This window comes from Enoplosus armatus, chromosome 17 (assembly GCF_043641665.1).
Source record: "Enoplosus armatus isolate fEnoArm2 chromosome 17, fEnoArm2.hap1, whole genome shotgun sequence".
Lineage (NCBI taxonomy): Eukaryota > Metazoa > Chordata > Actinopteri > Centrarchiformes > Enoplosidae > Enoplosus > Enoplosus armatus.
This window is the reverse complement of record NC_092196.1, coordinates 17,463,888-17,476,591: the sequence shown is the minus strand read 5'-3', so window position 1 is coordinate 17,476,591 and position 12,704 is coordinate 17,463,888. Positions and strand designations below refer to the sequence as shown.

Here is a 12,704-nt window from a genome sequence, read left to right as displayed (position 1 = left end):
ATGATGCTAACAATGCCAGGCCTAAAATCAGTGCTAGTTATGATATTACACATTCCATGTCAAGTCTGTTTATGACTCCTCAAAACATTCTAACAGCAACATCCTTTTGTGGCTCACATGGAACAGAAAAGTCTCTTTGTTGCAGTTTATTTTCCAGCGGTTATGTAAAAGCCCTGTTTTTTTACGGCATGTAAAACTGACAAAAAGCTAGCTTTACAAGCACTGCGGCGGAGTCCGCCACCTCTCTTAGCCACCGCTTTCATCATTTCTATCTGCTATGAGAGCAAACACGGAATCCTTGGCAAAGAAAATGGCAGCTGAGTGTTTGTTGGATTCACAGCTGGAAAGGCAATCAGGACCTTGTCCTATAATGCAGACATAAACACAGTGTACAGTGTGCACGGCAACATGTGGATTTTCATACAGAGACCGCTGACTTTAAACAAACAAATAAACACACAGAGGTTGGAACAACTATCTTTCTAAAAATTAAGATGTTATACTTACTGAGCATAATGTTTGGGTCAATTACGAAGGAGTCCCGGTGGATTAAGAGAAGCAGATTAGTTAAAAAATAATTTGAACACTTACAGATATGAATTATGTGCAAAAAAGGACTGCAACTTAATATTAAGAGGATGATTTAATGTGAAATCAGTGTATATTGTTTAATATAGTAATCTCAATTTATCTTCAAGTTGAATGACAACATTATAGGATAAGTTTTACAAGTATATCTTGAAACAATACTGACATGCCCATATGTACATTAAAAGGTTGGTTATTGGTTGTGTAGACTGAAGAGAGATCCCTACCTAAATATTTTCAAAGGTGGGTATCTTCCAAAGTAATAGTAGAGGCAAGCTTAATGGATGCTTAAGAGATGCAGGACAAAATCCACAGTCATTGTTCTTTGCAAAGATCGAACATCTAATCTAATATGAGGCTTCAGCAGTCTGATTTTGACAAATCAAGTGGGTATCTTCCAAAGTTATAGCCTTTTTAGAACAAAATTCTCTCTTTGTGTTACTGTCCTAACACAAGTACTAAGTTGCATACTTGAAATCGCATTAAGTAGGGATTTCCTTGCGGCCATTACAGTAACGCATGTGACTTGAAAAAATGTGAATCATCTTAATGACAAAACAGAACAGGTTGCTCAACAAAGGAATCATAGAAGAGTTATAGTATAGTGTCTGTATTTGTATCGTCCTTGTTATGTGTCCACATACTTTCACTTTGATTTCACATATTGTCAATGAAAGGATACATGTTTGGCTCTATGAACTATAAATGATGAAGAACATGGCCAATCAAGAAAAATCAAGCAAAATAGTTTCTGCAAGTAAAAGTCCTGCATTACTTCAGTAAACGTACTTAAAAGTACATCAGCATCATCAGCAAAATGTACTTGAAGTATCAAGAGTAAAAATACTTGTTCTGCAGTTAAATATCCCCTGTGACTGATATAATTATAAATTACATTATTAGATTGTGAATGTGTAAGCAGTATTTACTGTTGTAGGTGATTGAGGTGGAGCAAGTTTGACCTACTTTATTTTAGGAAGAAATAACTGGTTTAATCTTTTAGCAATGCATTATATATTTTATAAGCGTATTATATATTTTGTTTATATAAAATCAGAATGTGAAAAGCACAGCTGTCAAATAAATGTAGTGGAGTAAAAAGTACGATATTTCCCTCTGAAATGTAATGACGTCGAAGTGCAAAGTAGCAGGAAATGGAAATCATCAAGTACAAGTTTCTCAAAATTGTACTTAAGTACAGTGCTTGAGTAAATGTACTTACTTTCCACCATTGCTGGCAAGAGACAACATGTTTTCAGCTTATGCACTGAAATGGAAAGCTGTTATTTTATGTCAACATGGCTAGTACATACAGATTGATTTAGACCATGGATGCAACCTCAACCACGTGTTTATTACTGTAACCATGACAACGAAGGTCCTCTGACCTTAAGGAAGTAACCCAAATGTTTACCTGAACCTAACCAAGCCGATTTTGTGCCTAAACCTAACCAAACATTAACCACAGTCTTGCCACGTCGTAAAACGGATGTAGTGTTCAACAGTGATTGTAACCATAGATACTGTATCTATGTTGGTAACCGTTTTGGAAGGCGCAGACAAATGATGTCACCCTGCCGACAGTGGCGTCAGGTCTGCGTGTGTTTCGTCCATGTTTTTGTTGTAGAGGGCAGTTACAAACAAACGACGTATTTTATCGTTTCATTTGGAGGAGTTTAAGTTCACATTAACAGCTCGGTACATGTTGCCACAAATGTAGACTCATTTCTCCCCCCGGTGGTCAAAATAACGTCGTGTCTGTTAAATGTGAAATACTGCGACTGTCGACAAAATCAAAGTGGGTTCGGCTAAAAGTAAATACGCAATGATATAGGTTATAGAGTATAGTCTATGTATATATATATATATATATTGTATATATATATGCATATGTATCGTTTACAGATTTAGGCAGATGTCAAAAACAGGCCTTTTATCATGATCAAATAAATTCCCTGCATTGACGGAAGGGGGTATAGCTCAGTGGTAGAGCATTTGACTGCAGATCAAGAGGTCTCCGGTTCAAATCCGGATGCCCCCTGTTTTTTTAAATATACATTTTGCTTTCATAACATCTACCTTTCTTAGAATGAAGCACACATTTTTAGAGCCAAATAAAGTCATCACTTCAAAAAAGATACCATTTAGGCTCCATTGATCAAATGACAAATAGGCAGAGAGATTCTTAATTCTACAGCGTATGCTACAGTATCAATAGCATAATCTAGTATAAACGAAATAACTGAACTATATGGTTGTTTCTGTAGTGCTGCCAAAACCAGCTGCTGTGTGTGTCATGTCTTACTGTTACCACCTTTCAATAGTATGCTGTGTATTGCTTGTTGAAACAAAGCATAGAAAGACAACACACCCACCACATATTTGCAATAATATTTATTCAAAAAAATGACACAATACAATATATTCTTTTTAAAAAATGACTCATAGTCGTAGCAGCTAGCTCATTTTCCTATTAAAGAAATTGCTGTAATATACAGTAAATAGTTCAAGAGCTTTGTTTTTTAAAATAACTAACTAAACATCTTCAGGTCTGACAAAAGTGTCCTGTTTTTCACTGGCATAAAATATAATTATATACATCAGGTGCAGATTTGTTTCCCAACATTGCAGAGTTTCTGAGTAAGGTAGGCCACAGGAGCTACAGTGTGTGCTTACAGTTTCTTCTGTTATCGTGTAAAAAACTGAAAAACTGTTTCGTAACCAGTGAGGCACTAAATTCAGTTGCAGTTGAAGTAGATAAGGTAAATGAAGACAGAATGTAATCTGTGACAAGAATCACAAATCAAAAGGTCAAAATGAGATCATGATTGTCACACTCAGAGAGAAAAACAACGCTTCACCTGTAAAATATAAGCTTTTAATGTTATCAGTCATCATCCGTGATCTACCTCATGTTTTCCAGATGTCTTATTATTCAAGTGTAGGCGGTAACAACCTTGATTGTTTAGTTCTAGTAATGAATGAATGAATGATACTTCAGTGACGACTTCACAATTCAATAAAGTAAGCTATTGTTGTCCCCTGATTACCCTGTGACACCAGAGAGGAATGTGATATTACTGCTCTGGTAGGATCTTGCATAAACATGCTGCACCTCTGGGCCACTTAAGGAAACTTATGGTAAATGTGCATACAACACTTCCTAACTGTGCACATCGTCATGAGCAAACCTAGGAAAAACTTGGCCAGGTAACCAGATTATTAGAATATAATCAAATCGGTTCTTGAACAGCACAGAAATCATCAGATATTTGGTGGACGTTTACCAACTCTGAGATCATCCAGGTTGTTCTGTAGCTCATACGCCCCCAGCACCTTGCAGACTCTCACACAGCTGGGTAAGACATACTGCAGGCTCTATCACAGACGCCATCTTCACAGGAAAACACTGTAAATAATCCTGACACAGTGGCCTTTGCTGTGCCTTCAAGGTTGGCTCAGTTTGAGGAAGTTTTATCCACTGGAGTGGAGCTCTAGTTTGCCACAACCTGAGACTTCATCCAGTCCAGACTGGCAGGTAGACTGGGAGAGAGTGACAGGAAACGACAAGCGGTTATTATTAAGTCCATGTTTGTAAAGGCGTTTTAAGGACTGACTCATACGCAATCAACATGGCAGACAGAAAGAGAGAGTGTGAGGTGTGTTAGACTCACCCTTCTCCTGTCAGGGCGCAGCAGGCCTGGACATGCCAGGAGTGTGTTGTGATGGAGTCGAGTGTGAGGCACTGGGAGATCTCTGCCGCCGTCATCGAGCCCTTCACGTCTTGTTTGTTGGCCAAAACAAGAACGGCTGCATTCTGTAGGTCCTACAGGAGAAGATGGGTTACACATGCTGCTTTCTGTATCAATTTAAATTCATAGATCTGAAACATTTCCATAGAAAACCCCCCAAAATGTCCCCGTGTCAACTTTGAGAACAAAGAAGAGCAACCTCAGCAGAATAGTTAAACACATGTCAACACGCTGACGCACACCGTCTGAGTAGAAACTTCCTCATCATGTTGTGTCATGGGTTTGCAACCTATGGCGCAATTAGTCACTCCGAAAACAGGAGTGTATCTCAGACATCAAAGCATGAATAGCAGACTTGGGCAGATTCACTGAATAACAAAAGGGTTTTACGTCAACGCTGCATTCAAACTAAACTTCTATTTTAATCTAACTGAAAGCTTGATTTCACACCCTGGTTTAATACAGCAAAATAATCCTACTGTTATTGTGGTGCAAAGAAAAAAGCAAAGTCTGGATTGTGTTTTTAACTCTTGAACTAACACACATCTGTCTCTACACAACTGGACTCGTACCTCATGTGAGAGCATTTGGTGCAGCTCTTCTCTGGTGAGCGTGAGACGTTCGCGGTCGGTGCTGTCCACAACCAGAATGACAATCTGAAAGAGCCACAACATGTAAATAAATCAGCACACGATCAACAGATATCTCACACGGTCAGAGCCCATGTTATCAGTGACTGCTGTATTGATCGGAGGGGGCACAAGACGTCTGCTACAGACATACCTAATGTATTATAAATCATTATGTAACAGTGACTTTATCAATACAAGGAGCAGGGCAGGATAATAAGGAGCCAATATGGGCCTGTAAACTTTTAGAATGGTTTCTGTTTCTGTCTTTACTCTTGAATATCAAACTACAACCATCATTTATATATTGAATTTTATGATCAACGTCCTTGTTTAAAGCTAGAAAAGATTTTCTGATGTTTTTGGGGAACACAAGACCAAGAAAAAACTCTCGATAAAAGCGCTTGTTTCTGATGTTTCTGATCCATTATTGTATATGTACAGTTGACAGAGCAGCAGACAGTGAGCCGTACCTCTGTGCTGCCGTAGTAAGAGTACCAGCTGGCTCGAAGGCTCTCCTGTCCTCCGATATCCCAAACCAAGAAGTGTGTGTTGCGTACGATGATCTGCTCAACGTTGCTGCCGATGGTTGGTGATGTGTGGACGGCTTCCTTCGTCAGACTGTTTGTGTGGGAAGGTGGGAAAACACATTTTAAATATTCAGAGTGCAGATATCAAGCTGATTTTATAGTTACATGACACTATTGTACCACCAGAGAGTCACTTACAACTGATAGAGGATGGTTGTCTTTCCAGCATTGTCCAAACCCACGATAATGACTTTGTGCTCTGTAGGAAAGTTTGAAAAAGAAAAGTTACATTTAACCTGAACAGAGGATTTAAAACTAGATGTGCAGGTACCCTCATTTGAACACACTCACACTGATCTTGAATTGCATAATTTGTTTCAACACATCACAAGACAAAGATAAGATAAAGTCAGGGACTGTGAAGTACTGAATAACATTTCTTATCCCACAGTGAGTTATTACATCACTGCATAGCAATAATAGCAGTCCAACGATGCATTCAAGTCAGGTCTCACGCACTGGACACAAACTGATTGGCAGAGAATGAAGCTGACTGTAAATCAGTCATTTATATGTAAAGTGATTTATTTTTTTGTCATTTCTCCCCAGATATTTATAACTTTATAGGCTTTGAAAGGTGAATTGAATTGAGTGGCAAACGCCGTAAATAACGAAAGTGACGCTGGAAATTGTAAAGTTGAGTGAAATGAAGTTGAAGTTAATCTCACCTCTGTCGCCGAAGACAGCCATCATCTTGGTCAGAAGAAATCCCATGTCCAACAAGTGTGTGTGAGGTGAGTGATGAATACGACAGAGATCCAGTGGACCTTCCTGCAGGAGACTCTACTAACTGTGGGATGAACTCTGCTCCTTCATCTGGTATCAGTGTGATCGCAGCGTTAGTGGGTGGCGCTTCTTAAGAAGAAACGCGTTGGTATTTTTTCAGTCGAATGAGTCACGAAAGGGCATAGTAGCGGTGCGTTCAGGGGCTGTGGGACATATCTCAATTAGCTACGTGGGGGACTCATCAGGATAGTAAACACGGCAAGGTGCAGTGGGGGGAAGTAACTAAGTACTGTATTTAAGTACAATTTTGAGGCACTTATTTCAACTGTATGCTACTTTATAGGCCTACTTGTTGGAGAAATATTTCAGTACTTTTTACTACTACATTCATCTGACAGCTGGAGTTACTAGTTACTTTATCAACAAAACACATTATCAATTTATAAAATATGATACTGTGCTATAGATTAAACTATTCAACATTATATGAAGTAGTTAAAATGAGCTCCACCTTCACCAGCTATAAAATGAAATGCTGCTTATGTGTTAAGACATCAGTAATAATATTCCAATAATATGATATATATTTATATATATATATATATATATAAGAGACCATTCTACCCAACATGTAGGCCTACTTTTACTTTAATACTTAAAGTATATTTTGCTGTAAATACTTTTGTACTTTTACTTAAGTGAAATTTTGAATGTAGTATTTTTTTGTGGTATCATTACTTTTACCTAAGTAAAAGTTATGAGTACTTCTTCCACCATTGGCACTGTGTGACTCCTCACCATATACACTCAGTTGCCAGTTTAGGGACACCTACCTAAAACTTTAATTTACCACAGTTTGGTGTAATATCATTTAGTTTTTATTGGAGGTTGTATGTGACATTTATGAAGTGATACATATAATTTTAATAAGTAGCTGTTTCTTCTGTGACAAGAACCCACTTTGCTTAAAGGCATGAAATCCAAATGTAGACCTGAAACCTGTCATCGTCTTTAAATTAAATCATTGGCCTTGTAATACAGAGTCTAACACCAGACCACAACAGTTAAGTTATTGATCTTTTTATGCTGATAAAATTGTATTTAAATCCATTTTAATCAATACCTGTAATTCATCTTGTCTTGTTATCAGCACCTGAACGTGCCGAAAAATCCTGTGCCGTATGTTGCCTTCAAGTGCTCCTGACTAAACTCTGACGTCTGAGTTGCGAGGGCTCAAGTGGGCGGTCCCTCTGCCACACAGTGGACTGATGACGCAGCTAATGACACACGTGTCAGGTCCATGTATGGAAAGCGAAGTAAAACTAAGTCCCTTCCTCTTTCTGTACCACAGGAACTTTATTATGAACCAACAGAAAGCAAAACTGGCCTTCAAAAGGAATCCCCTGGAGTTTCCATTGAACAGTCTGTCCAGTTATAATAACAATAACAATAATAATTTCTTGTAAATCCTCAGTGCTGATCTTAACAGCTCTTAATCTTCTCTCTGTTGGGGCCTTTTTTTCCAGGTTAGATTCCTTTCCAGCCACACTGTGTTATAGCCAGTGCTCAACTAACAGTCTCAATCCATTTCACATCAAATGTCTCACTTTAGGGTGTTAAATATGACCTTATAGTGTGTGTTGTTCTCATTTTCTTTTTAGTTTAAATATCAAAGCTTTCCCCAAATCTACTGGATTATACCACAAAACAAAAACATGCTGGATGCAAAAAAACAGCAATGAAAAAACATCACAGCATCTGTTCACTTACCTCCTTTTCACCAACATTACTATCTAAGCTTTCAGAGCAGTATCTTTTTTCATTACTTCAAATATTAAACTTACAGTTTTGCAGTTATGTTTCACGGTTTTACTGTCATGTTTTTGTCCTGTTAAGTTCCGTCACTTAACTTCCGTAATTTAATACTTCCACATGTTCTGAAGTCTGAGATGTTTTTCTTTAAGTGCATCAGAGGTGGAAAGTACTGTACTTATGTACAATTCTGAGGTTCTTGAGGTACTGTACTTCCCTTGGGTATTTACATTTTATGCTACTTTATATTTCCACCCTACAGTATATTTCAGAAAGGGTCATTCTACATAGTACTGTTGATACTTTAAATAAACTTTGTTGATAATACTTTTATACTCTGAAGTACACCGTTTAATGCAGGGCTTTTGCTTGTAACAAAGTCCATTTGCACTGTGGTATTAGTAGCTTTATTTAAGAAAAAGGACACAAATACTTCTTCCACCACTGTTGGAGCTTATCTGGTCCCACAAACTCAGTTCTTGTGAGTTTGATATTACAGTCCTCTCTGCACATGAGGTTCTTGCCGCCACACCTCGTTACACAACGCTCGAGATGGAAACCACGTTTCGGTTTGTGACATTTCCTCCACTGCAGTACCAGCGAGCTGAGTTGACAAGAACACTGAACGCAAGAAAAATAAAAACCACATCCTGGACTCAGCTGCACTTAAACTTCAGTCTTATTTTTATTATGTTTCCTCCATGACCGAGAGACTTGGCAGGTGTGATCACATGCTGCAATTTGAGAGGAGTGTTTTTAAAGGTCATAGTGAACTGTGAACACAAAGGAGGAAACAATAAAGTGCAGCAGGTCTGAGTACATTTCTGTTCTGTTCATCTGTATTTTAATGGAAGGAAACAGTCTGGCTTTTGTTTTCGCAGGTATGCACCCTCCAAAGCACCTTGACAGGGCAGGATCTGCAGGCAGGGTGATGTTAGGTACTTCTTTTGTTGAATCCTTAAAAAGTAAATGAAGTGAAATATGTAGTTTGAGCTCAAGAGGAAGAAAGAAAAGCTTACTTAAAGCTTATTGTATTATATGTTTTCCCCTGAACTAAAATCTCTTTATGTGTGCTGAGAGACATAAAAGGCAACACCACTAATGAATATCAAAGTGTGCACAGACACACAGAGGTTTTGCATCTTTGAAAGATGTCTTTGATAATCATATCTCACCGTATCAATTAAGTGACACAATGGCATTTTTTGATTAAATTTTTAATTAAAATACGAATTTATCCACAGATTAAAAATGAAAGGCAGAAAAAGCAAAATGTAGCTACAGTCAGGCACCAATGATACATGTTGTTTCATATTTTTAACAATTGCGATAACGCAACAATAACATTATTTACTGATCATTATTTAATATTTACTTATTCAACTGAAGACGGGCAGGCCAAAGCAGGCCACTAAAGACATTCATGGATTCTCCATTATAGATAACTGAGTAAAGACCAAAACTGATCCTATCCCCCCATCCCACCCCATGTGATACTCCTCTCACTACCTCACAAGAACTGAAGGTTTTAAATTAAAAAAATTGCAAATGTCCACAGGAAAAAACAACACTAATTCAGTCAGAAATCAAGAGTAAGAAGATAGTGGTATTTAATATCAGACAAGCTAGCTGTTTGGGTGGAAGTTAGGAGTGATTAACCACACACACAAGTACTTTTTATATAACCATTAGCCCTGAAAAACAGACGACGAAGCTGGTGCAAAGAAAAGAACGAGATGAGCGATGTGCTGGAGCGACAGAATGGGCTACGGTGCAGAGTAGCCACGAGACACAAAGAGACACAGATATGGTATGAAAACGAGTGTAACAAGAGTTAAGACATCCCACCGTGGCAGTGGTGGACATGGCTTGGCGAGACATTCCGGCACTTGTGATTGGAGTTTTCTTGAAATAAGGGTGTTTTTAAGGTGGGAGTGACTAAGGCAGGACACTTCATTCACAAAACTACAACTGCAGTGCTTCTTTGAATCTGCACCACCTTTAGAAAAACCAGAGAACAAATGAATACTGCAGGTGCCCTCAGCACCCACAAGGAAGAAGGAAACGGAAACGGGAGGACTGGGTCAGACGTGTACAGTCGGGTACAGTGGCTGAACCAGGTCAGGGAAGAAGTAAACGTCTTTGGAGTGTACTCTTTGTTGTTATCAAGCTGACGTGAGTGTAGCAACATCAATAAATTGTTGTGTTAAAATATGGCAACTTCTCCACCAGCTTTTTAAGGTCTTGGTGATAAGAAAGTGGAGGTGGGAGACTCGTAACTTCTGGATCTCAGTATGGGAGACATCCTGAAATCCAAAAGCACAGAGTTAGATTAAAGTAAAGAGAAACCCTGACGCTGTACATGGGGACGGAGACATTAGACCCTGTTTAAGACCGCAGAGGACAGACATGACAGACTACAGCTCGACCAGCCTTCACACTCTACAACTGAAGGAGAGGTTGAGTCATACAGATCACAATCATAGATTCACAATCGTAACAATTACTGTCCTCGTGCTGTCAGTGTAGAAATCCATGATATTCATGCAGTATTAACATAGGAAACAAAAAACAGACCAATATTATTTTTTCTAAACATAAATAACTTGAACTGCAAGAAGAAGTTGATGAGAATGGCATCTGGCAGTTGATGTATTTCTTTACATTGTACTGGGATGTAAACAGATTAATTTGTTAGCCTGACTGGCATGGCCCCAGACCCACACTTCAGTTCCTTCTGAATCCAAAACCTGAACCTTTCCTCCCTCCCTCCCCCATCCTCAGTCTGTCCAGTAGCTTCCTTGCCTCTGTGGTATGATGCATGTTCAGCGGATGTAGACGTCCCTCCCCCAGTCGTCCTGGTTCTTGTTGCGGCTCATGTTGGCCCCTGTGTCCACAGGGTCCTGGCAGTAACGCTCCCTCAGCTTGGCACGTCCATGCGGCTGCGTCTGGCTCGGAATCGGAGGGTGGTTCAGGTTTTCCTGGTCCGGCTCTGCGCCTTCGTCTTCCCAGGAGGCCTGTCTGCCGTGATGCTGCGCCAGGTGGAGGCGACTGCCCCCGCCGCCTCGGTAGGGCTCGGGCTCTTCATAGGGGTCAGTCTCAATGTCCATGCAGGAGTCGCCGGCCTCGGTGTAGGCGGAGTCCCGGCTGCCCTGGGTCTCAGAGTCGAAGGTATCTTGCCGTGACAGGCCCCGCCCGCTCCCTCCCCGTAGCTGGCCACGAGAAGAGCGCATGTACGTTTGCTGCTGCTGATGCTGCTGAGGTTTTCCTCCCAGGTCTGTCTGATAGTCATGCAGGGTGCCGCTCCCACCGCACTCTGTCAGATGCCCTTCCCGCTTCTGCTCACCGTGCACCAGGTACGGCCCCTGCAGCCAGCCACAGCCATGCCACACAGCAACCATGCAGAGACACAAACAGCAGAGCAAAAACTGTCAGTCGAATGAGTGTTAGTCAGCAGGGTTAGCATGAGGCAGCGCACACAACACAGGACAATAACAAAGACTGAGACGTTCCAGCTAAAGGACCTGTGGTTTTAAGTGTTAGTGTTCATGACATCAATCTATATACAAACACACACACATTCCAGGTTTGCAAGTGTGCACACACATTAACTCGTACTCAGAAATTCCACAGAGCCAACAAATAATTACAGTGATTGATTATTTTAAAATCATGATACCTACCTGCCAACTCAAACACACACAAGCAGTTACTCAACAAGCAGACTGAGTAATCTACCACTACAACAGTGCCACCTTCTGGCAGATTGACCTCATGGCAGAAAGCAGAAAGCAGCTCTACCAAATCATTACGTAATTAATTGAACTCTGTAGCACATGATGGTTATACACACAATGTTAAATTAAGAAACACCAGTACCAAGCGCAACTGGCTCTTATGTTCTTCTTTTGTTGAGTCTATAATGACAGCCTCAATAAAAATGGTAGAAGGAGATATACAACATGTTTCCAGCCATTTGGTGCAATGCTGTCGCTCGGGTGCCATACTGTCAAAGACACAAATATATTTGACAGCATGCAAGTCGTCACAATCGATGTGTCAGCAGTTGTAACTTAGGGATAGCGACACAGCTGATTAGCACTTTGCTGTTAAAATGATTTTAAAGATTAAACTGGACAGAGTGTTAGCAACAGCCTCCACCAAACTAAGCGTTTCTGTTTGAAGAGGCGGACATGACTTGCTGTTTTCAGGGGCGGTGCCATGGCAACACGGAGGAGGACAGCAAACTGGATTCAGTCTCCCGGAGAAGAAAAAGTGCAGGAGAAAGGAGGCCACAGAGCTGAAGAGGGAAGGGTGGGGGCAGCGGATATCATTTTACTCTTGATTACAGAGAAATGGAGGGGGCCCCCGAGGGCAGGGGTGCCTTAAGGGTTCTTCCTTACGTCCAGTGCGGTTTGAGTTGAGCTGCTCTCACAGTTTAAACAGTGCAGGGAAGTAAACGCCAACCTGCTAAGATACAGACTACGTAATTTTCCTTGTGGGTGTTCTTAAACTAGCTGTTCTTGTGTGGGAAATTGGCTCCTGATTAGCTCATTCATGTGTCAATTCCGGCATAAGTGTGTTTGTATATCTGTGTTGTGTTTCTA

At 40.2% G+C, this 12,704-nt stretch overlaps 1 protein-coding gene and 1 non-coding gene across 2 annotated transcripts; one reads left to right on the top strand and one right to left on the bottom strand.

The window, feature by feature from the left end:
- Positions 1–2,557: 2,557 nt before the first annotated feature.
- Positions 2,558–2,629, top strand: trnac-gca (transfer RNA cysteine (anticodon GCA)). The gene has a single exon. It is a non-coding gene; the product is annotated as a tRNA-Cys (tRNA).
- Positions 2,630–2,978: 349 nt separating this feature from the next.
- On the bottom strand, positions 2,979–6,372 carry arl5c (ADP-ribosylation factor-like 5C). The gene is made up of 6 exons (XM_070922916.1): positions 6,228–6,372; positions 5,698–5,758; positions 5,443–5,590; positions 4,913–4,996; positions 4,263–4,414; positions 2,979–4,131 (listed from the first exon to the last, which is right to left on the bottom strand). The coding sequence occupies exons 1-6, from the start codon at positions 6,271–6,273 to the stop codon at positions 4,083–4,085; spliced, it is 540 nt and encodes a 179-aa protein (XP_070779017.1). The 5' UTR covers positions 6,274–6,372; the 3' UTR covers positions 2,979–4,082.
- Positions 6,373–12,704: the final 6,332 nt, after the last annotated feature.

What these genes read in the sequence shown, in the direction of transcription:
- arl5c (XM_070922916.1), bottom strand. Translation starts at nt 6,273, where the DNA reads ATGGGATTTCTTCTGACCAAGATGATGGCTGTCTTCGGCGACAGAG. An exon ending in GGCTGTCTTCGGCGACAGAG is followed by an intron (nt 5,759 to 6,227) that starts GTGAGATTAACT and finishes ACTTTCCTACAG; the next exon opens with AGCACAAAGTCATTATCGTG. An exon ending in CTTACTACGGCAGCACAGAG is followed by an intron (nt 4,997 to 5,442) that starts GTACGGCTCACT and finishes TGGCTCTTTCAG; the next exon opens with ATTGTCATTCTGGTTGTGGA.